The 25377-nt window shown below is 40.9% G+C and overlaps 2 protein-coding genes across 2 annotated transcripts; one reads left to right on the top strand and one right to left on the bottom strand.

The window, feature by feature from the left end:
- Positions 1-1626: 1626 nt before the first annotated feature.
- On the bottom strand, positions 1627-3662 carry LOC119725553 (ceramide-1-phosphate transfer protein-like). The gene is made up of 2 exons (XM_038196992.1): positions 3480-3662; positions 1627-2850 (listed from the first exon to the last, which is right to left on the bottom strand). The coding sequence occupies exons 1-2, from the start codon at positions 3596-3598 to the stop codon at positions 2334-2336; spliced, it is 636 nt and encodes a 211-aa protein (XP_038052920.1). The 5' UTR covers positions 3599-3662; the 3' UTR covers positions 1627-2333.
- Positions 3663-4141: 479 nt separating this feature from the next.
- LOC119725552 (integrator complex subunit 11-like) lies at positions 4142-24791 on the top strand. Its single transcript, XM_038196991.1, has 22 exons — positions 4142-4169; positions 4802-4813; positions 5311-5396; positions 6825-6898; positions 8557-8668; positions 9700-9759; positions 10054-10110; positions 10416-10514; positions 11118-11152; positions 11954-12034; positions 12190-12312; positions 14492-14546; positions 14958-15053; positions 15724-15936; positions 17446-17483; positions 18293-18417; positions 19580-19690; positions 21065-21129; positions 21566-21693; positions 22767-22836; positions 23019-23072; positions 23680-24791. The coding sequence occupies exons 1-22, from the start codon at positions 4142-4144 to the stop codon at positions 23746-23748; spliced, it is 1791 nt and encodes a 596-aa protein (XP_038052919.1). The 3' UTR covers positions 23749-24791.
- The last annotated feature ends 586 nt before the right edge of the window (positions 24792-25377 follow it).

Below are 25377 nucleotides of genomic sequence, written 5' to 3'. Positions count from 1 at the left end.
GGGCTATCGTTGGAAAAAAAATGACCTTTTATCAAATACATGTACAGCCCCAAAAATTACCAAATTAAGTTCCCATTTTTTGCAATGAGTTACATATCTGTGAAGTGGTACAAGCCAGCTAGTCTGGTTCCCTGACCAGACAATTCCCCAACATCTATAAATTGCTCTGTTTCATCTGATTTAGGGTCAGGGAGCCTGACTACAAGGACAGCATTTTTTTTATTGGTTTTCCAGCCTCTATGAACACAAAACAGGTCAGTGTAACAATATTTGTTATAAAATACCCACCCCAAATCCATCCATTTCTGAAAATGACAGCAAACGCAAATGTTGTATATTACTTTAATTATTTTCCCCTAAAATGGTCCCTTGTTTCACATTTATTTTATCCTAGATTAAATGAGTATGGCACACTTTGTAGATGTCTTGGAATATTCCCCCGAGGAACACTGACAAACTATTATATCATTCCACCCTCTCCCCAAACTTCCTGAGAAAAGTGTTTTGTGCGTTGAACAACTGACTAACAAGAATAAAGCAAATTCAAATAATTATAGAAAAAAATCTGCATCTTGTTTTTTGCATATACGCAAAAAACAAGATGCAGATTTTTTTCTATATCCCTTGCACGTTAAAATGCACATTATAAACGTCAATTCTGTTTTGATTTACAATCAATCCTGGCTTTCATTTTGAAAACTCCCAAAAATGACATTAAAAACCTTTCTTTTTCATTGTCTTAGAAATAAGTACATAGTTTGTAAAGTTGGTTATGGGTGTTCAATCCCATAATCTGGAACTGGTTCCTGACATTAGGTCAAAAAATAAATAAATAATAAGTTCTGCTTCTGATTAAATATGGCATTTTAAAATAGGGTAGGTTGGGGGGGGGGGGGGATTTTTTATGTTGATCATATACATGTAGGTGTCTGCGTGTAGTCAAGGGTACAAAGGTAGTAATTGAAGGTTTTTGTCTTTGTTTTCTCTCTCTTTTTTCCCCAAACAAATTAGGGTCGGGCTGTCAAAATAGGGTAGGTAGGGTAACCGGAAGCAAAATTATTTATTTTTTGGGCCTCAGCGGTTGGGTACATAGGTACCCAGTTGCGATGCACACCCCTACCATAGTTAGGGCGTAACAGCGCAGTTAAAATGTAGATAGTGGATATTTTGCCGGAGGTAATGACGGCAAACTAACAATTACTAAAGGTTTGCCGGCGGCAATCCATAGCAACAGAGGGCGCTGTACTCTTTAAAATAGGGCTGAATTATAAGATGTATTAAATTCCCACCAAAAGTTGTGTAGCACGTTTGGTGTAATGGTTAAGCAAAAGCTCTAGTAAGCGGGATGACTCGCGTTCGATTCCGACCGCACCACATTTTTCAGTTTTTTTTTCTCATCCCCAAATAAATAAGAATAATCTTCTTTTATTATTTTAACATGTCTAAAACATGTTTTGCAGAGTATTACATTTTCTTTTTCAGATTTGTGGCTCTGGAGGATTTTTTTTAAAAGGGAAATAAAGTCCGAAATTATAAAATGGTCTGAATCCCATCTTGTGAATACGAGGTAACAACGATAATTTTGGCATGGAGCCAGACTAAAACTTGTCACCGGAAAATGTTTAAGTACCAAAAAACAGTAACTGCGCATGTTCAGTGCATATCCGGCAAACTAACGTTTACTAAAGGTTTGCCGTCTCCAGCAAAATATACACTGCCTAAAATGTATGGAAATGGAGCGTTAGGGCGAGGTATTTACTTCACACACTAGTATCCGATCCCATAATCTGGAACATCAGTGTTTGGGTACACTGGTACCCAGCTGCGATGCACACCCCTACCAGAGTTGGGGTGTAACAGCACAGTTAAGGATGTATGGAAATACAATGAAAGAGTGAAAAGTGGCTATTATTTCCCCAAGGAATAGAAGGGGAAAGCCACCCATTGCTGTAGGTACCGGTAGTAAGCTCACAATCTGTGTAATGACATTATCCAATAGTCGGCACGTATTCTAAGTGATCTTTCAGGAGCCAATAGTACCAGGGCGTGAAGGGGGGAAGTTCTGAAGGGCGCTATTTATTGAAAAATGAGTATCGGAGCACTGGCAGCTTAAAATCGCTATACCGAACGATCGCTATTTACGAACAGTTTCTGTGGATCCCGCGATGTTCGTTATAGCGGTGTTCCACTGTAGAGCCTTTGCGTGAGGTATTCAATTCACACACTTCACTGTACCTAGTAAGTATGAGCGGCCATTTCATATTAGCTTAAAATTTAAGTCTCAATACAGCATGTTGATTGTCCTAAATTTTTAGACTGCATGTAAGTTATCATCAAGGGAGATCCAGTAAGTCATTATCGGTGTACAACTGCTGCGTGATGTCAGCAATCTCCGTCATAATCGCAGCCGTCGGCCCGACCAACTTCTCTAGCTCCTCTTTCTCCTGTTTGCAGTACTTCCGGATGAAGACCGCGCGGGTGGGCAGCGTGTACATGGCCAGGCCCGCAATCTTACGAATCATCCAGGGGTGGAACTTGCCCAGCGATCTGTTATATTCCTCCGCGGCGGGCTTGCTCGTGTACTCGTCGTCCTTCATGTCTTGCAATCGCCCGAGGAACTTTGCCACGAAATCCATGGTTCGGTGGAGGCGAAGCAAGGTGCGGGAGCCGGAGAGAAGACCCGATGGGGTCTTGGCTTGGGTCAGGTTGTTTTCGACCTCGTAGGCCACCATGGATTGGATGGTGACGAAGTGGTCCGGGTTCTCGGCGCGGTGGGCTTTCAGGATGCCCACTTTCTCGTTGATGTCCTTGGAGACGAAGCCAAAAGCGGTGCCCATCAGAACAAAGAACCTGCAAAAGATGCAAAAAAATATTGACTTTTCGAATGAAAGAGTGCAGTTTTGAAAAGGAGTTTCTCAAGCTAGGCCAGCGCTGGCTTTTTTTTTTTAGACGATATTAAGCCAGAACGGTACTGTGACAGATCTTAATCTGAGATGGGAATCAGACCACTTACAATTTCGGATTTTATTTCCCTTTAAAAAAATCCCCGAAAGCCACAAATCAGAAAAGAAAAATGTATCGTCACTGACGTCAGACCCCCTAAAGCTACGCGGTCCTATTTCAACGCACTTGTATTCAATTTGTATCTGACAATGCGCGCGCGTTGCAAGCGTTACCTGCGCAGATTATGGAGGGTCGAGGATATACTCTACAAATGAATGTAGGACTAGGCCTAGTACCGAGTCAATTTAAATTTAGCATACTTTAATATCCATATCAACGATAAAGATAGTCCTTAAATATTTCAGTAATTCCGTAATAACTAATAAATATGTCACTTTTTACTATTTTAGTAACATAAAAATGTGGTACAACAAAGTACAAGGACAAGGTCACTGAAGGTCATCTGAAAACAATCCAACAGTTATACATGTATTCTCACTGTCATTTGTTACATAAAATTGAGCAAAAAAGCCTACCGTGACAAGTCGTTGAATGCGTTAACATAATGTTCCATCAAAATATAATGTTCTGGTGTTTTTGAGGCAGTAAATTCGTCCAATAAATGCTTGAAGTCGAACAGTTCTTTCTCTGCCATGATGACTGCTTCCGGCCGGCACTTGTTGTTGACCTAACGACTGTTTGATAATTGATGACACGGGCGGGGTGTCGTAAACATAAAAGGGTCGTCTGCTAGGCACATGTTTGGTTACTGATGGTGGGCAATAGGTTTTAGCGTGCACTGATAGGCAGGGTGGCAGTCTGGTAACATTTTGGTTGAGACCATTGTAAGTGTGGGTAATCACCTTTGTAAACATTGGGTTTAACTTACATATGTGCTGTTAATTATTATATGATATCACCTAAGCTTGTATGAATTCGATTTCAATTTTACTTGCTGTGTATTTGTGTGATGTTTTGTATTTTTGTTGCCAATAACTCAAAGTAGTAATATTTTCACTTGGTTAGTTCACCTATTTTTAATATTGTAGAGACCCGGTTTTCATGTGTATTTATTCAGCAACAAACGTGACAAACTGGTTATGAATTGTCTTGTCTCACTCTTGATTTTACTAAAATAAAATTACCTTAAAAGTCGTCGCAGCTAGCTGCAACCACAAGTTAACACGTTGAGGGGGCCATGGCAGAGATAAAAGTCACTCCTCTCGGTAAGTGAAGAGGCTATTTTCATGATTTTTGAGCAAGTTAGATTAAAACCACTGAAATTGAAAACGCAGTTTACAAAAAAATCACCTGTCATCTGGTCATGCCTGTGGCGCTATATGGCATCACTGCATCATTTTGCATGCACATCAACAATTCAATTCAATTCAATTCAATTCAATTCAAGAAACATTTTTTCATACTCCAGAGAAATACATCAATAAATAAAAGCTATCTCATGTATCTGGTACATATAAATAACGAATTCGATAAATATGTCACAAACAAATGTAATAAAAGTAAACTGCGCTATTAACAAATGACAATGACTGATTGATCAACTCAACAATTGCTTTACAAAAAATACAACATTTGATAGGGCGCATAAATTAGCACCAGAAATCAACAGTGTTTGAAAGTTTTGTTTTTACATATATCATCACCAACACTATAAGCCTAGTAAAACTAAAGTTATCAGGATTTGTTAATTTATATTTTTTGTCAAATAGAAAAAAATTACTTAGGCCTTAGGGCCCTATCATTTATTTTTGAATTATGCGTGTTTTAGATTAAAACAAGTTACAACTTAATTTATATGCCACTCATACTATTTTCTTTCTTTCTTTTAATTCAACAGGTGCAGGACAAGGTATGTTTTGAGACCTATTTTGTTTGTTTTCGACAAATTCATTTGTCTAAATTTAAATCTAAGTGGTGTGTGGCTAATTTCAAAACCAGATTAACTTTTATAGTTCTATTTCATTCACACAATGTAAACAGAACATACATGTCAGGCATGTTAAAAACCAAATAAATTGTTTGCCTTTTCTAGTAGAATGAAAGAAGTATTGTTGTACAGTACAAGTAATGAACACAATTAGGGCTGTCTCGAATAAAACAAATATTAAAATAATCAAAAGTCAACCAAATATTCCAATAGCTTTTTGCCAGTTTGAATATAAAAAAAAAACTAACAAAGTGTAAAACTTGATCGGAGAGTTTTTAATATTCGAATATTCGGTGAAATGTAGCTTTGAATAATACTAAATTATTCAATAATGGACATTTAATAGTTAATTGTTAGGAATGTGTTCTACTGTATTGCCACTATTAAAACATTTTTTGTTTGCTCTGTATTGGGTTCAGATGTCGGCCGCAGTTGCATCTTGGTCACAATCGGCGGCAAGAACATCATGCTAGATTGCGGCATGCACATGGGCTTCAACGATGATGTAAGTTGTACTATATTTTCAGTACACTGATTTAAAGGGAAAATACAACATTTGCAAACATCAAAAAATAATACTACCAAATCATTTTGAAATACCTTGCTGGACTGTTAGTGAATGACAGTGTAAAGCATCCTGTAAAATCATGGCACCTGGTATACTGTCATTTCAAGAAAAGTGGTATTTTTGTATCAATTTCCAACGCTGGTCGGCCGACCAGCATTGGACAAAACGGGCTTTTTTCAAATACTGGCCCCAAATGACCATCGCACTTGTTTGCAATCGATTACACACCTATGAACGGGTACAAGCCAGCTAGACTGGTTCCCTGACCTTACAATTCCCCAATGTATGTAAACTGCTCTGTTTCTTCTTATATGGAGTCAGGGAACCAGACTACAGGAAAATGATTGTTTTTCTTGGTTTTTATAGTATTTTCGAACCCAAAACCTCAAAAAGTCAGTGTAACTATATTTGCTATATATTTCCAACCCCCCAATTCCATCCATTTCTGAAAATTACAGCAAAAGCAAATGATGTATATTCCCTTTAATACACCTTATGCGTAGCCGCCATGTTAGAGAGCATTTCTTGTTATTTTAATTCCATAACAATGAATGCACAAATGGTTCACTCAGCGCATATATCCCAGCAAAACAAATGCATTGCCATCTGAGATGGTTGCTGCGCATAACGTCTACAGTCAAATGAATGGTGCTAGCTGAATTTGCACCGTCTAATTTTGTTCATTAGCCCTAACAGAACTCAACCTATCAATTCCCAACAGCATGTTTTGTTGGAATCTGTCGGGATGGGTACAGTACCCCTAAACTGACAGTCTGTTACATTGGGTTGGCACACCTCCAGAAACTAAGTCAGAAATATGTGTGTACAGTTTTCCCATACGGTGTTGGAATTTGACAGGATGGGTATGGTTCCTAGTAAATCATGCTAGGGAGTTAGGGTTAGTTCCAGCAATTGTAACAAGTATGCATTCTTTAACCCTAACTCTGTAGCGTCTGTTACTTGGAACTGGACCAAGTCCATCAAAATCCATCAATCACTGTGCGTCCAATACAAAACTGTACATGACATAATGGAATCCACCACTGACGCACTGGTTGACATTCATGGACTTGCTACACATGGCTTTTATCACAATAGCAGTATAGGAAGCTAGGCAAAATCAATTTAATACCCCTAGCACTGCTTCAGGCCATTAGGCCCAAGTCCATCATACTCCATCAATATTAAGTCACGCCAGGCCTCCTGGACCAAGTCCCCCAAAATCCATCCAAATTGGGGGATGGATTTTGATAGAGTTGGGGTAGTTAGGGTTAAATAATGCATGCACAGCCTTTATTTCATAACAGTGACTTTTTAAAACTTTTTTGTTTAATTGTCACTACTTTTGTGCTTTTTTATTCCCAGAGACGATTCCCCGATTTCAGCTACATCACCCGAACTGGTCGCCTCACAGAACACTTGGACTGCGTAATAATAAGGTGAGAAACTTTGAACAAATCGCTTACCCGGTAATAGTGGATTGGCGTTTACCTTCCCCAATCCTGCAAAATCCTCCAAAAACCTAGAAGATTTTGAAGAATCTGGAAGGCTTTAGAGTCGAAACCTAACCCACATTGCTACTTCAAAAGTTCAGATCCTCTAAGACAAGACATTCTCAAGTTTTTGTGTGTTGATCTGATGATCGCGGAGGGCCCGCCTAGTGTCCTGTTTGTACCTATCTCACTGAATTGCTCATTGATTGTCACCTGTCACCTGTGAGCCGGGCAGTGCTATTGTATAGGATTACCCCTAGCACTAGTCCGAAAATTTGGGATTCTCAATACTGTGTATGAGAGTCCCAAAACTTAAGGTATTGAAAACATGCAAAACAAGAAAATAGACTGGCACCTAAAACAACCAGTCCAACACAGCTTCAGTACTGCATCAATCAACCATGCCAAAAGAATTTAAGAAACATGTGGCATAAAGCGGGAACTAGTCTCAATTTACCACACATTTCTCCATAGTAAAGCCACCAGACTATTGACACTGAATGAAAAGGTCAGTCTTTTCAAATAGTTAGACCATGGTTGGACATGTACCAGTCTAGTCTTTAGCCCCATTTTGGAATCACTTGACTTCCCTCTCATGTGCAAAATATTGAAGAAAAGTCTCCTTTGAAAATTGAATTGAGTCTGCAAACTTGGTTGGTGAAATACTGAGGACATGTTCTTTGCCCCAGTGGAATTTTTGGAGAAATTTGCTGGCTTAAGTGTGAGTAAAGTGGGCCTGATTTAGTTTTGCACGTTTCAGAGCACTCCAGAGCCATGTCTGCCCTAGCACCAATGAATGGGCTACTTCCGACCCATTGTTTGGACCAGATGCATGAAAAGACTTCCAGTGAATAGCCGTTCTTAATCAGGGGAGTATACAGCTCGATGCTGCCATTTCGCAGCTAAAATCAATCACAATAACCATCTCTGCCCTCAAAGATTCCCCTATTACTCCTAGGCGGGGAGAAGCAATGAGTGACAAAATGTCTTGCCCAAGGGCACACGCAACATAACCCATGGGCGTTTTCGAATCCCTGTTCTTGACAACACGCGTGTAAACACGAGAACGTGTTCTCGAGCTGGTTGTTACGAACGCGCGGGTGCGTGTCGCATCGATATAAAGCAATGCAAAATGGCCGACAATCGTCTGAATTTGTACTTTGGCCTATTCCAAATGAACGAGGACGACTGTTGCAAAACCGGACATGCGGGGATGAAATTGCAGACCTGCACTATAATGGTATTCTTATTGCAATCATTAGGGTATTAGCAAAAAAACAAACAAACAAAACAAATTTACGAATCTGCACAGTCCCCCATTTTGTTCAAGCTGCACCTCGCCGAACCCTCCATCAACCGGGGAGTGAAAAAATCGATCCGCGAACGCCCTCTCGGGTCTGTTCGTCACGTTCGAGACCGCTGTTCTCGTGTCGGGTTAACCCGAGTGTTGTCAAGAACAGGGATTCGAAAACGCCCCTAGTCTGGACTCAAACCCACAACCTGCAGAATTACCCGCAGACCACCAATTCAATGCTTCAAACCATGAGGCCATGGCTCGATGGTAATTACTGTTTTTCCAACATTGTTCTCCTTTCTTTCTCTAGCCATTTTCACTTGGACCACTGCGGTGCATTGCCGTACATGAGCGAGATCGTCGGCTACGATGGCCCCATCTACATGACCCAGCCAACCAAGGCCATATGCCCCATCCTACTGGTAAATACTCTTCAACCCTAACCATGCTAAATGCAACAGAAAGCAACGATGGTAAACAGTTGTTGCATACTGTTGCATTTAGCAGGCAACTCAAGTCCCTGTGCTTTGTTGCATCTTGTTGCATTTAGCAGGATAACTGCTCAACCCTAACTATGCTAAATGCAACAGAAAGCAACAATGGTAAGAAGTTGTTGCATAGTGTTGCATTTATCAGCCAACTCAAGTCCCCGTGCTCTGTTGCATCTTGTTGCATTTAGCAGGATAACTGCTCAACCCTAACTATGCTAAAAATGCAACAGAAAGCAACAATGGTAAGAAGTTGTTGCATAGTGTTGCATTTATCAGCCAACTCAAGTCCCCGTGCTCTGTTGCATCTTGTTGCATTTAGCAGGATAACTGCTCAACCCTAACTATGCTAAAAATGCAACAGAAAGCAACAATGGTAAGAAGTTGTTGCATAGTGTTGCATTTATCAGCCAACTCAAGTCCCCGTGCTCTGTTGCATCTTGTTGCATTTAGCAGGATAGTGCCAAGGAGATACAACACAATCCACTGTTGTATTTGGTTGCATTTGGCAGGGTAGCTGCTGGGTGCCAAGGCTGGTATGCACTGGGTTCACTGCAAAATGCAACGTTTGTTGCATTTGGTTGCATTTAGCAGGGTTCTTGTTTTATTTGTGTTGGATATTGTTGCATTTTGCCTGATACCTGTAAGAAAACCTGATGGGGTTTAGAGCTAAGTTGAGCCTTTTTCCCGAGTCCCAAAGTGGACTTAAATCTAAGTTAGTTTAATTGGAAACAAACCCAAGCAACAATGTTGACTGAGTACCGTGAGTGTCTGGACACACAGCGTGATACACACAGTCGTGTTTTACTATACTCTCGAGGACAATGCTTTGTGTTTTCCCTTGTCCCTGTAATATAACACTCTTTCGTAAACTCAGCACATAACCGTACAGTAGAGGACCGTTTTCAACAAAAGACCCAACTCCCGAGGACTGAAATGATCTGTTGTTCTCTTCTTTTCCCCAGGAGGACTATCGGAAGATCACAGTGGAGAGAAAAGGAGAGACAAATTTCTTCACTTCGGCAGTAAGTAAAGCACTCTGCACAAAGAAAAAAGGGTTTTTTTTTCCCATTTTCAAGAGCCGTGTGGATGGGGCACATCGCCTGTGCGTACTTGTTTGCATGAGTACAGCACCAAGTACGCACACATATTTGGCATGGCAGTTGCTGTTAAACACAGAAATATTATGTTGGTGTTGGTGGGGTGTTTTTTTCCTGTAAGTGTTTTTGCTTGTTCTTGTTCCTTAGACTTGCATGTAGCCTAGTTTTGGAGCAGCCTAACAACGAGATCGATCATTTTTCCTTCATTTCATGTTTCAGATGATCAAAGATTGCATGAAGAAAGTCATCATCGTCAACCTCCATCAGACAGTCCAGGTAAAACAGACAAACAAATTCTGTGACCAATTTTTCCTGTCTCTGGAAACATTCTCATTGTTTATTTTCGGTTTTGTTTTAATACCTCCAAAAACAAAAGTTTAAAACCAACAAAAAAGTCAAGAAACAAGGCCGCAAAACTTCTGTTTTCATTAGAAATTCATAAACTTGAAGTAAAAGAATGAGGTGTCAAATTTCTTCAATCTGTGGTAAGAGTGTCAAAGTTAAGAGTGCACTTCCGAGAGAAGTTAGAAAATCTGTAGTTTACTTAAAACTACAAATTTATTGGGTGTTTTTTTGACAAGGTTGACGATGAATTGGAGATTACAGCTTACTACGCTGGCCATGTGCTTGGAGCCGCCATGTTCCGCATGAAAGTCGGCTCGCAATCGGTGGTTTACACAGTGAGTATAATGTAGTCAGGCATGAGATTTTTCAGATTTTTGTTCTGAAATCAAACTTTTTGAATCCGTGAGAAAGACAGTAGTATAGAAAGATATGCCTCTTTCAGACATTTCGTCCATTTTCAGACTTTTTTTAATTGACAATCTCACCCCTGTTTATTCCAACCATTAACCCTAACTCCCTAGGGATGTGCAAAATCGTATTAAAATTGGGGGATTCAGGATTGTTAGGGTTAAGGCAAACAGTAGTCTCTGTACACAAACAATAGAGGGCGCCCTGTTACCTGACCATGAGAACTTGTTGAGGACAATTAGCTGGTTCACATGCATTGTACACTGTGTACTCAATCTATGTATACCAGTGCATTTGAGGCAAGATGGCGTCCAATGGTCCTTCAATATATCGACACTTTTTGTTATTCTCACCATTGAGGGGGTTCTTGTGCACAGAGTCTATTTGCAGTAATTTTTTTTTTTAGCTCTACAGTTATTGTGGCCAAATTTATGTGGCCAGTTTGCAATTACAGTTGCGTGCATGCATCCACATATTTTCTTTAATTTGATTGATTTGTGATTCACTTTTTTTTTCTTTTTTTTTCCAAGGGTGATTACAACATGACACCAGATAGACATCTCGGGTGAGAAACAACTTTTCATTTTGTCCTTTCAATATTTTATTTACATACGTTTATCACTCAACTTGCACGGCGTACTTTGTACAATAAGGTGATATAGGCTTGATCTCAGTTGCATAGTGTGCATTCTGGCAAAATGAGATGGAACTGGACACAGGCCGTAGGGGAGAAAAATGCCAAAAACCGTATGGGGGTGATTTTTTTTTTGGCAGATTTATTGATATTTGTAATCTTTGATTTGCCTACTATTTTAAAGAAATAGTACAAAAATTGTGGAATAAAAATGGGTTCAATGAAAAATACTTGTCATCTTTCAATTTCACGACTACAAAACTTGAAAGATTAAAGGCCTTTTAAAGTTTCTTTCTCAGTATGTTATCTTTTTGACATGTCCATAAATGCAAACTTTAAACAGCCATAACTTGTCAACAGAATGTTCGATTGAAGTGCAACAAACAGTATTGTAAGGAGAAATTGTATTCTTTTTCTAATACCTGCAAACCCTCATTTCGACCTCTGCCCAGTTCTGTCTCATTTTGCCAGAACGCCGCACAAATGTTTCAATTCCACCCAACTATTACGCAGTAACTTTTCAGTCGGAGTCTTGCAATGCAACACAGGCTTATCAGTGGACCATTTTGTATTTTGTATCAATCCACATTGACTAGTATTGACAATAAACTGTTTTGTTTGAACTGTTTTTGGTCATCTGTCGGGAACACTGTCAAGTTCCTGAATATGTGTATTAACTAGAAAATGCAATATCGTGACATTTTTCTGTGATTTTGTCTTTGTAAATCTCAGGGCAGCGTGGATTGACAAGTGTAGGCCGGATATCCTCATCACAGAGTCGACGTACGCCACCACAATCCGCGATTCTAAAAGGTAGAAATACCCTGTCCGAACTTGTCTTGAGATACGCTGGTACCGTGTAAATATCTTTCATAATTCTGACTTCAAAAACAGAGCGCAGGAAAGAAACCAGTCTGGAACTGAGAGTATTGTTCCAATTAGAATGACGAATTTTCTTGATATTTCAGATGCCGAGAGCGTGACTTTCTGCAAAAAATCCACGACTGCATCGAGAAAGGTGGCAAGGTGTTGATTCCCGTCTTCGCCCTGGGTCGGGCTCAGGAGCTCTGCATCCTCGTTGAGACCTTCTGGTGAGAAATAAGAGCGAAAAAAAGCAGACACATTCAATCCATCATCAAGAAGTTGGGACTCTTTATTAAAGTAGACAGAATGTAGTTAAGTACCGTAATTTCCTGCGGATAAGGCGCGCGGCGGATAAGGCGCAGGTCCCTAAAATCACCCAAAAAAAATTCAAACGCCAACAGATAAGGCGCACCGCCGCATAAGACGCATGTTTGACCGCACACAGAAGAACACCAGGCGTCACCCGGTGTCGGTACATCGCCACAAAGGGGCCATTGTGTTGCCTTAGAACGATCACACTATTCGGAGGATGAATTAAGCCGTGTCCGCACTGGACTTTTTTTTGGGAAGGTTTTACCGAGACGATAGTAAAATGAGAAATGGTCAAATGTGACCACTGTCCGCACTTGGACTTTCGACACGGGAAAATTTACCCAGACCGCGTGGGAGAAGTAACCGAGCTGTCACAGTGTCAGTATAATTACTCACCGTACACAGAAAACAAATTGCCGATCACATTTTCAGCCGCCGATACGCACAGTAATATTACACACGCCATTTGCATGCACAACATAATCGTTTACACGATATTATTTCATCTTGACACGCTAAATCTTGACGAAAAGGCCTGTAATTCTGACGCATTTGTGATGCACGTCGTCGAAGCCATGCCGCTGTACGATGTTCCGTGCGGCAGCAGTGCCATCAGTATTCGTTGGTTCCCATCGCATGCTTACAGAATCGAAGCTATGATGTGGGCCAGGAACCAGTGACTACGGCCTACGTACGGTACCGGACCATGATGTTCCGTGCATGACTACAGTAGCGTATCAGGACGAATTTGGATCGTAGAAAATAACATACATCGGTGGAGAAAGAGAATTTCCGCAAATTAATTCTCAGAACGTGATCTCTCTTCTCTGTGTATGTATTTGTCCGTTGAAATATATATTTTAACGAGATTTTACCGCTCGGACTTGATGATACACCGCAGCGTGTTTCTACAAAATGTTCGGCCACACTTGCACTGAGGTTCGTGCGGTCTCTGTATGCATAACATGGCGCTCGGGCCGGAAGTACGCTTTCCTGAGCCGCTTTTACCGACTCGCACTGTTTTCATCTTGATCCTCAGGCTTGCAGACTTCGAAGATATCCTGTACAATAAACACCCTCAACGTTCACACAATAGAACTTGAGTGAATGCGATTTCCAAACGTTTAAGTAATTCTGATTGCAGCATTTTCGGAATGAAAAAACGGCCACAAAGAAAAACGTTTGTATGACGGCATTGTTGGAACGAAAGCACGATCACTAAGGGGGATCAACGCATTGCGGCATTGTTGGAATGAAAGCACGATCTTGGGGGATCAACACATCGCGGCATTGTTGGAATGAAAATACGGTCACAATGTCTGGAGAGTTGAGCCTTGGTTGACCGCATTATTGATTGCGGCATTGAAAGAATTCTTCACACAAAGACCGTCACTTTGAACTCAAGCGACACCAGATAAGGCGCACCTGTAGATAAGGCGCAGCGATGTTTTTGTGGTCTAGAAAGTCAGATAAGACGCGTCTTATCCGCAGGAAATTACGGTAAGTTGTAAAGTCTGTAACGAGCCAGTGTGGCCCATCAGGCCGGCGTTTATCTCCGGTTTCAGTAGCATGAAACGACTGAGAATAGTTCTACTTCCCCTGGATGGGATGCTAGTCCATTGCAGGTTACTCCCCAGCTAATGCCGGTACCGATTTATACTCCTGGGTGGAGAGAGGCAAGTGGGGGTGAAGTGGCTTGCCCAAGGACTCAACATACGGCCAGCGGCTGGATTCGAACCCACCCTCTGATCATGAGTCACGAACCCAACCTCCTAGGCCACACTCCCCCAGAATGTAGAGTGCGACTTTTTTTCAGCCACAAAAGAAATGTTGTTATTTGTCTGGCTGAAATGACTTAAATCAAAATTTTGGGTGAAGATAAACGTACCAACATTTTTTGTGTGAAGATCACCTCAAGTTTCACCTTCAATTCAGGAAATCTGGTACTCACAAGTTGTGGTACTTCCTAAAATAGTTTCAGTCCACTCTCCCAACCGACCAACTATGCCCTGGTTTTGCCTTTTGCTTAAAAAAAATATGTCTTGATTTCACGAGACATTGTTTTTCTTCCTTTTGTTTGACATGATGATACAGGGATCGCATGAACTTGACAGTGCCGGTCTACTTCTCGCTTGGACTCACAGAAAAGGTCAGAAAATGTCTAGTTCAAAACAATTTTATTTTTGGCTTCATTTACTTTCAGTTTAGATCTCTGAGTTCAACTTGAGGTCGTGTTGGCTTAGGCAAAAAAAAAATAGTCAGTCTCTGATCAGACCAAAGTTCCAGAATTGATGCAGTGATGCGTTTTGTTTTTTTCAAGCTTGGATTGTACAGACAAGGTGGGTACTACTTTGCTTTCTTGTGTCCTTATATACCTTGGTGTCCTCCATCATTTGCCTTGGTGCCCTCCATCATTTGGAGTCGAGCTACCCGCAAAAAGTTGAGGCGGTGCAGCAATAGAGGGCGCTGTTGTAGCTACCGCGAAAAATATGAAAACAAATTTACAGTGGTAAATTTGAGGAATTTTGCAATTTCGATTTTTTTCCCCCCTAATTTTCAGGCCAATCATTACTACAAGCTTTTCATCATGTGGACCAATCAGAAGATCCGTAAGACCTTCGTCAAGAGGAACCTGTTTGATTTCAAGCATATCAAGGTAAAGTTTCCACTCATGTTAACAACTTTATCAGCGGTAACTTTTTATATCTAGTTCCTCAATGTTCCTGATGCCCGTTAAAGTCTGCATAATTTCTGCCCCTTTCCAATTAAAGGTGATATACAACATTTGCTTTAGCAGAAATTTTCAGAAGTGGACGGATTTTGGGGTTAGCTTTTGGTAGTATAGGTTGTAGTCTGCCAAGTTTCATCCAGATTGAAGGTTGTTTATTGTGAAAGCTGACCCCAAAAATGAAAAATGTGCAAAGACTATGGGATTTGGGATAGAAGAATAAGAAAAAGAAGAAGCAAAATCAGAACAGAAACAAATGCTTGCGAGTGGTAACACATCTGTGCTAGTAAGCAGGAGGTTGTGGGTTCGAGTCCCACCCGAGTGATTTTTTTTCTCACAATCACTCAGGGGCAACACTGAGTATACAGTGTTTATAAAAAATACGTCGGTGAAGGGCAAGAGTCAATATTGAGTTTACATCATCCCGACGCAAATTCCATCTTATGAATGGTATCATTTCTGTATGACTACCGATTTTTTTTAGGGAAATAATCCTTGTGAATGCATAAAAGGAATATTTGTTACTTTTGCTTTTTCTACTGCCATGTTGTTGCTGCTATGTTTTGAAATTGTCCTTGATCGTTGTTATTTTGTCCAGCCGTTCGACAGGGGTTACATCCACAACCCCGGCCCCATGGTCGTCTTTGCCACGCCCGGCATGCTCCACGCGGGCCTGTCTCTCCAGATCTTCCGCAACTGGGCCTCTAACCCGCTGAACATGGTCATCATGCCGGGCTACTGCGTGGCCGGCACCGTGGGCAACAAAATCCTGAGCGGGGCCAAGAAGATTGAGATGGAAAACAGACAAGTGGTGAGGATGGAGAAGGGGGGGGGGGGATGCCTACCTTGTAGGTATATTGTGCGTAAAACGCTCGCCTCTCACCAAGGTGACCCCGGTTCGAATCCCGGCCGCGGGACACATATGAGTAGAGTTGTGCGTTGGTTCTCTCCTGTGCCACGAGGGTTTTTCTCTGGGCCCTCCGGTTTTCCTCCCTCCCGAAAAAACAAACACTTTCGATCTCAGGCTGTGCTCTGTGGTCATATATGGGTCGATGTGGCCGGCAGCCATAGGCGCCTTTACGTGCCAGCGGCCCGACCACGTTGTAGCCGCGTCCTTCGCAATTCAGCATACTAGCTGCGAGTAAGGATGATTAGCCTCCCAAATTATTATTAATTATTATTATTATTACCTCTCTCAGTAGCTTTTGTACAGGCTGGTCATCACCTACCAGAAACCTCTATGGATTAGACCTTATAACTGTCAAAGCCTGTTGAAGTGGTTTGATAGATAGGTTGACCATTAATACTGGTACAGCTTGTGTAGCAGCCATTTTAACCTGTCAATTGTACCAATATGAGGCCAGTTTACAGACCTGTTAAAACTGTAACATGTTAGATGTTGACCAATAGGGTTACTCGCTACAGATTGTCCCCGAGAGAGGGAGAGTTATTAAGCAAGTCCTACTGGACGCTAAAATATATTTCTTCTTTGTCTTCTCATTCACGGCTCTGGAGGATTTTTTTTTTAAGGGAAGTAAAGTCGGAGAACCATCCCGTTACCAACTGACGCAAGTGCATTATGGTAGTTGACTACACTCGGTTGCAGAACAAAACAATTGCAAACTGGAGAGCTTTCCACCTTAAAGGGAAAATACAACATTTGCAAACATCAAAAAATAAAACTACCAAATCATTTTGAAATACCTTGCTGGACTGTTAGTGAATGACAGTGTAAAGCATCCTGTAAAATCATGGCACCTGGTATACTGTCATTTTCAAGAAAAGTGGTATTTTTGTATGAATTTCCAACGCTGGTCGGCCGATCAGCGTTGGAAAAAACTGGCTTGTTTTTCAAATACTGGCCCCAATTGACCATCGCACTTGTTTGCAATCGATTACACACCTATGAACGGGTACAAGCCAGCTAGACTGGTTCCCTGACCTTGCAATTCCCCAATGTATGTAAACTGCTCTGTTTCTTCTTATATGGAGTCGGGGAACCAGACTAAAGGAAAATGATTGTTTTTCTTGGTTTTTATAGCATTTTCGAACCCAAAACCTCAAAAAAGTCAGTGTAACTATATTTGCTATATATTTCCAACCCCCCAATTCCATCCATTTCTGAAAATTACAGCAAAAGCAAATGATGTATATTCCCTTTAATCAAACATGTGTATGAGAACAGGCAGCACCCTAAGTAAATCTAAAATCCTGCTACTTGCTGTGTGCCGCTGCTATGTGCCTACTTCTCCAACACGCTTTCATCGTCCAGTCCTTTGGAAATTTAAAGCAGATTTGACATTTTTTTTTCTACTTGCAGATTGACGTGAAGCTGTCGGTGCAGTACATGTCTTTCAGGTAAGTGGAAACTCACTAAAAACTACTGGAAAACGTCAAGATTACTTACAAGATGTAATTAGCGTCAAAGTGACTTAAATTCAACTGACATATTTTTTAAACACTGTGTACTGCATGTTATCCAAGTAATTCTGAGAAGAAAAAATGATGAGCTTCTCAGTGGGACTCTAACCCACAACCTCCAGCTTACTAGTGCAGACGTCTTCACCAGAGATCAAGAACTTTCCACCCTTAATTCATCCTTAATTATGATGACTGCAAATAAGAAGAAGTGTTAGTACTCTAGTAAATGAATGAAACTCTATGGGTTGCAAACAGTTTGTGGTCTTACTTGCTCCGTGCAACTTTTACTTTCTTTTAACCCTAACCATCCCAAATCCTCCAAAATCCTTTTTGCAAATTGGAGGAATTTGCAGGATTGAGGTTACATGGCAAAAGTGCATTGCCGATTTCGGAGGACGCACTATGTCAAGGTCTTGGGCCGGACCTTGTGTTGTTTATGCTCAGCCGTGCATAAATTTAGTCCTTGATTATACTTGAAATCCTCCGCACTGCTCCAGGATGTCACTGCCTCTGCCTTAGCCTATTGACAGTCATTGCCGGAGGATTTTGCAGGATTCAGGCAGTGGTCACCCCTCCACGGACCATATTCAAGAAATAATGGAGGAATTTGCAGGATTGGGGCTATATGCTATTTTTCCATGAGGCCAATTGGAGGATTTTGCAGGATTGAGGCTACATCCTAGCAAAAAGGCCTAGGGAGTTATGGTTAAAAGGTATTATTTGTTTCCCTTTTTGACTGATACCAGTGCCCACGCAGATGCCAAAGGGATCATGCAGCTGATCAGAATGTGCGAGCCCAAGAACGTCATCCTGGTCCACGGAGAAGCCAAGAAGATGGAATTCTTAAAGCAGAAAATCACAGGGGAATTTGGTCAGTTGTGAATCAAATCACCGACAAGTTTGTTTTTGTGTCTTCAAAATTCATGATATGGGCAATCCCAGCATTATGAAAGGAAGTGTGTAAGGCCAAAAAAAAAAGTCTCCGGTTTCTGGTATGCGCGTGCGTCGCCGTAGCCATGCGCGTCGGCAAAATGAAAAAGTTTTTTTTCACTGAAAGATGATGTCTCAAAACCGCCAAACTCACTGGTTTGACTGGAATCCTGCTGCTGCACAATTTTAACGTGTTTTTAGATTGGGTTATGGTCGAGTATGGTCGAGAATAAGCTTTATGTGGCCTCTCTGGACTCCCATTATTTGCACTCAGTTTAGTCGGGTACCATTTGCAGTCATCAGCCGACATTTGAAGTAAAAAAAATCAGGTAAAAAAAAAAAAGCCGCGTCGCCGCACCACTTTTTGGGCAAGCTCCATACCAGAAACCGGAGACTTTTTTTTTTGGCCTAATGTCCGTGACAGAGCCAATTTACCATGATATCTAATTAATGATTCAGAGAAATGATCCCAAACTCCTAGTCTGTAATCTCCTTAGCCATTACCAGATGACGGATCTACAAGATTTGATAAATACATTTTCAGCTACGTTCACTGAGATCCATAACCTTCAAAGCAAACATGCATTCTGTGCCAAGTAGTCCTTTCAGTCAAAATCAATCAAGTGACTGTTTTCAACAGTTCAGAATTCCCAGCCTACGTAAAGCAGGATTGACTGGCTGGAACTGTTGATGTAACTTGATTCAGCTTTGCTTTGACTGTGGGTAATTGATAAGCCAGCTGTGCCCACAACTTGCCTGCTTTGTCTGTTCGTGGTCTGTTGACTGAGTTTGACTAGTCACAGCGCTTGCTTGACATATGATCTGACTGCTGGTGACTAGCCTGTGTTAAAAGTATAGCAGGGGAAGTGGATTGAAATTTCGACTGTTTGTGACTGTTTAAATAGCAGGAGGGTTCTCTGTCCCACAACTTGGAATGCCCATGTTTGAGAATGTCGGCACCTTTTTCTTTGTGTTCCCCCATCCCCATATTATCAAAAATAATATCGGTACTTCTTTTTCACGATTGTTTACATTTTCAGAATTGTAGAACTTTTGGTATTTTTCTGACTTTTTGCTTGATTTTTTTTTCTCTTCCTTTTCAGGAATCCAGTGTCACATGCCGGCCAACGGAGAAGTGGTTGCCATGGAAACCAAGGCAAACCTCACGGCAGACGTGTCCTTGAGCCTGCTCAAGCGAAGCATCGCCTTGTCAGGTAAGACATGTCTAGCCGGAGAAAAAAGTCTTAGTTTGTTTCCGAGATTTTCAGCTCTTGTTACCTCTAGCATTGTATGATGAAGTGTGCTTGATTGCCTGGAGAATTTGTGAAAGAATGAAGGTTTTTGGTATCAGATTTGAGTTTCTAAATGTAGGTGGGCAATTCCGTAAAATCCGACAAACGTCCGACAACATGATGTACATGTACAAGGTCGTTAAAGGGAATATACATCATTTGCTTTTGCTGTAATTTTCAGAAATGGATGGAATTGGGGGGTTGGAAATATATAGCAAATATAGTTACACTGACTTTTTTGAGGTTTTGGGTTCGAAAATGCTATAAAAACCAAGAAAAACTATCATTTTCCTGTAGTCTGGTTCCCTGACTCCATATAAGAAGAAACAGAGCAGTTAACATACATTGGGGAATTGTAAGGTCAGGGAACCAGTCTAGCTGGCTTGTACCCGTTCATAGGTGTGTAATCGATTGCAAACAAGTGCGATGGTCAATTGGGGCCAGTATTTGAAAAAAGCCAGTTTTTTTCCAACGCTGGTCGGCCGACCAGCGTTGGAAATTGATACAAAAATACCACTTTTCTTGAAAATGACAGTATACCAGGTGCCATGATTTTACAGGATGCTTTACACTGTCATTCACTAACAGTCCAGCAAGGTATTTCAAAATGATTTGGTAGTTTTATGTTTTGATGTTTGCAAATGTTGTATTTTCCCTTTAAGGTGGTGGTACCTTAGTTTGGTCTGTAATTGTTTTCTACTCATTAGATGTCACATTATTAGTGATGTGTCACATTCACTTTTCCAACAGCAGCTCACTAAAGTGTCTGACAGAATTTAAGGAATTGCCCAGGTGTACGAACAAGGACATCTTGGCAATGAAGAAGTATAGACCATAATCATGTTGCGGCCATCATGATTTTTTTCTTGTTCAAATCAACGTAACCAAAGCGAGGCTGGAAGAAAAAACAGTCTGGTTCCTTTTTTGAGCAAAAAGCATTATCATTCAGTACTGTTATTGGAAACAGGGGACATGACTAAAATGGTGGCAGCATGATAAAGGTCTATACTGTCATATCTGAATGTATTCTACATTCAAGCAATGGTTCAAAGTAGCCCCAAAAACAAACACAACCAGAGTTTTTTCTTTTTGAAAAGTGGACATCTGGCATTTTTGAGTTTGACTCTTGAAATTCAGTTGCAGTTGATTTCAACCAGTTGCCCCAGTTTCCTCATATACAAAACGAAAATCTGACTTCTGAATTTGACTTGACGTTTTAGAAATTGACCCATTAGTTATCAGGAAAAAAGTTAAATAAATTAAATAGAAAATCATTCTTGGTTGTTTTTTTTGTAGGTGATGCATTAAAAGATGTCAAAAAACCGAGAGTACTACACGGTGCAGTCACCATTTCTGGAGAGGTACGTTTTTTTAAAAGTAAAACTTTATAATTATCTTTAAAAAAAAACTTATTAAAAAAATTATCTAGTGCATAAGAAGTTTCAACTAACAATGATTACACAGTCTCCTGACGATGACTAGAGCAGGCTAGTCGAAACGTTGAGACCAAAGACAAGTTCTTTTAGAACTTAAAGCAGGACTGTTCTTATCAGAACAAAAACTACTTAGCTAAAGTTGATAATAAGCAGGACAAGTTCTTTTCAGAATTAAATATCTTCTAAGCAGTAGTTATTACCACATGGTGTTACCGCAAACCGAAACGATACTGATACTCCACCGTGCAAAGCCTCAAATCTTATATAATGATTACACATATGGAAAAGAGGCATTGATAAAGCAGCGCACCAAATGTTTTGTAAAATTATTGTTTCTTCTTTATTTAAAAAAATATGTTAGAAAATGCATCTTGAGGATGCCTCCAAGACGATGCAGCAGCTGGGCATGACAGAGCACGAGATACGATTCACATCTACCGTCACCATTCCATCCATGAGCATGGAAGTGGTCCAGAAGAAACTCAAGAGGTATCGTTGGTCGATCCAGGAATTTTAAAAGAGGTGGCCAAAGCGTGGAGGTTCAGGATTTTTAAGAAAGAGCGTGGCTAACTATTGTTATTCATTTCTGGTAATGAAACCAAGGATTCCTCAAATACGCCCTAGGCACTGTAGCTCGCAAGCCTGAAGAAACCTGCAGAGAGAAGACAGTGACAATAAATTACAGTTTTTAGAGGTGGGAGGAAAAGCCCAGAAGAATATTCTCGGGGAAACCCACGGAATCAGGTAGGGACTGAAAACTCATTCCACGTGTGGACCGGGCGGGAAACAAACCAGGACCATAGCGGTGGAAGACGAGGGAAGGACCACTGCCGCAACCTGAAGTTAACAAATACACAGACAGAAGGAACTAAGTACAGTCGAACCCTGATAACAAGAGCACTGTTAATACAACCATGGGCGTCGCGAGGGGGGGGGGCAAGGGGGGACACTTGCCCCCCCCCCCTGGAAAAGCAAAAAAAAAAAAAAAAAAAGGAAGAAAAAGAAAAGGAAAAAAAAGAAAAGAAAAAGAGGCGCGAAGACAAAGTGGTGTAAATTTAATGAGTTGGGGGGGGGGGCAAAATGTCCCTGCCCCCCTCTAAAACTGATAAATCGAGAATGTGTTGAGAAGTACAAGCATTTTTTGGCAAAAAAAATTTTGCCCCCCTCTAGAAAAAATCCTGGCCACGTCCATGAATACAACACCTGCTTATAACAAGCAAAATGTCAGGTCCCAAGTCTTTGTTTTTCTTTGTTTTTCTTTGTTTTTATTTACTGTTACTACAAGGTACCTGTTATAACAAGGTAATTCGTAAAGTCCCAAGGACCTTGTCATAAAGGTGTTCCGCTGTAATAGATTACACGACTTCATTTCAAGAAAGAAAATTTGTGAGTTTTTTTCAGTAATATGTAAATAATCAACTTTGGTCTGACAAAAGGGGGTGGGGTTAGCTATCCCCCCCCCACTCATATGCCCATGGGTACAAGATGCTAATGTGTTGATTTCAAAAATATTTTTAAACATTTTATTTTGATTTGCCAATTTTTGTTGTTGTTGTCTTTAGGAGATTCCCTCACCAGAGTGTACAGCTAACGTCGGACGGCTCCATTCTAGTCGGATCAGTCCTGGTCAAGGTAAAGCAATGAAACCCCCCCCCCCCCCTCCTAAAGAAAATGGATTGAGAAATTTAGGGGTCTTCCAATGACTCATTTTCTGGAGGGGGCACTCTTAAACTGTACAAAAATCCCCTCCCCCTTACACTAACTGGCCCAAGTGTATCAAAGAATAAATGTAAATTTATTTTTTCGTTTTTCAGGTGGCGGGGGAAAGCGAGGAATCTCTGGACCTGTTGGTGTCATGGCCATATCAGGTGAGCCGGGACGCAGTGTTTTTATCTGCGGCACACATCGTCAATGGATCATGGTTATTCAGCTAGTTCGATGTTTACAATGACGTCTCACCATTGCTATCACTCAGTCATGCATGTACATTCAAACATTTTAAAGAACGGCTTTCGTCGAGCTGCCACAATGGCCTAGTGGATAGTGGAATGAACTATGGATCGCAAGACCTGCGGTTCGAACCCATATCCATTTTCATAAAATATTTTTGTTGGTTGGGATAAGTTTTATTGAAGGGAAACACTACAAGAACCTAGTGTCCGTCTTCCATCCACACGGCGTGATGAATATTCATATTAGGGTGTGCGATATGATTGGTTAAAATGCAATGTATGCTGCAAAAAAAAAAAAAAATTGCAGCCAGGACATCCATTGAAATGAGGCAAATTTTTTTAACTCACTACCACTGTAAAAACACACTGCACTCAAACAACTAAGTTCCAGAAACATTTTAATACACAAGTGAGTTGGATTTTTGCTGGTAATCTTCGTTGGCCTTTGCCAGTCTGTTCTCAAACCTGTTCTGACCATTTTGCCGAAGCAAATGTTTAATCTGTTTTTTTTTTTCTACCGCAGGAGGAAGATCTTGGTAGTTCGCTCTTCACGATCCTACAGCACGGGTTCGCGTCACATACAGAGACATAACCTTAGTACACAACTTCAATCCTTTTATACTCCTGTACCAAGGCAGAAACATGCACAAAGTGCCAGAATTGAAATGAAGCTGAAACAGGTCACTTTCAAGGGGCACTGTTTGTCATATTTGAAAGAATTTTTAAGTTGGACAAAGAAATTGACTGGACCAGGAATTGAACCTGCGACCTCCTGAACACAGTACCGGTGCTGTACCAACTGAGCTATTGACTAGAGCAGGGTTTGAACCTGCAACTTTTGGATTGACGTTCCGGTGCTCTACCAACTGAGCTATTGACCTGAGCAGGGTTTGAACCTGCGACTTCTGGATTGCTGTTCCGATGCTCTACCAACTGAGCTATTGACCAGAGCAGGGTTTGAACCTGCAACCCCCGGATTGCCGTTCCGATGCTCTACCATCTTCTGAACTTTGACTGGTGGTAGGGTTTGAACCTGCGACCTCAGAATCACCGTTCTGGTGCTCTACCAACTGAACTTTTGACCGGAGTAGGGTTTAAACCTGCGACCTCAGAATTGCTGTTCCAGTGGTCTAACAACTGAGCTATTGACCAGAACAGGGTTTGAAGCTTAGACCTCCGGATTGCCGCTCCGGTGCTCTACCACCTGAGCTATCCAGCCTAATTTGTGGCCGTTCCCCATTTTTGTCAGTGTTGATGCTGATTAAGAAAGAAAAAATTAAAGAAGCAAACCCAGGGTTTTGCTAAAATGACTTGTTGAGAGAGAGTGCACACGTATTAAAAAGAGTGGGTTTGGGACTCCAAACACATCTCCTCGGGTCACATACATCCAAAGACAAAAATGAGGAGTTAGAAATATAATCATGGTCGACTTCATTTATGTCATTCTTGCTCGGTTGTTTTATCTCCCTTTTTGATGAATGTGGTGAAAGAAATGTGGCTCAAAGTTAAAGAAATCAAAGAGCTTTTCAACTGCAGTTTATTTTTTGTCAAAAGAAGGCGCTACAGTGTATGTCCACATGACTGTAAAATAAAAATTGAATAATAAAGTTACTTTTTATTGCAACGATACAGGAACTGAGGTTTTGCATCCGTTATTCCAATTGAACATGTAAATATGAAAGTAACTGTTAACGATTAAGAACAGGAACTCTCATTGTACTGTTACATTAAAATTATGAAAGGAACCTCCCCCCCCCCCTTGACCTGAGTTTGAGGAAAAGTAGGTAAATTTATTTCAGTGATTCAAAAATTAATTTTGGGCTGGATCTGAGAAAAGACCGATTGCAGTTTTAGTTCCCAAAGGGGGAACAATTCTACTGGAAATGAAAATGGTTCGGCTGGTGATTTGAGCACTTCTTGTTATTCTATCTATATTTTTTGAAAGGACAAATCTGCAATGGCCGAAATGAGCCAAATGTCTTTCTTGGGACATACTCTGTGTGTCAAATGCTGTATTCGTGTATTATTTTGGAAGTACATCTGCACGCTTGTATCATCTAAGGGTACGCACTGGAGTAAATGGGCCAAAAATGTAAAAACTTGGAGAGAGGACAGTGAGAAGAAATTACAGTTTTTAGAGGTGGGAGGAAAAGCCTTGAAGATATTCTGGGGGAAAACAACGGAATCCGGCGAAACCCAATCCACATATATTGGCCCAGGC

The sequence above is a fragment of the Patiria miniata genome, unplaced genomic scaffold (assembly GCF_015706575.1).
Source record: "Patiria miniata isolate m_02_andy unplaced genomic scaffold, ASM1570657v1 HiC_scaffold_19, whole genome shotgun sequence".
In the NCBI taxonomy this organism is placed as follows: Eukaryota; Metazoa; Echinodermata; class Asteroidea; order Valvatida; family Asterinidae; genus Patiria; species Patiria miniata.
This window is presented reverse-complemented; position numbering and strand designations above follow the sequence as displayed.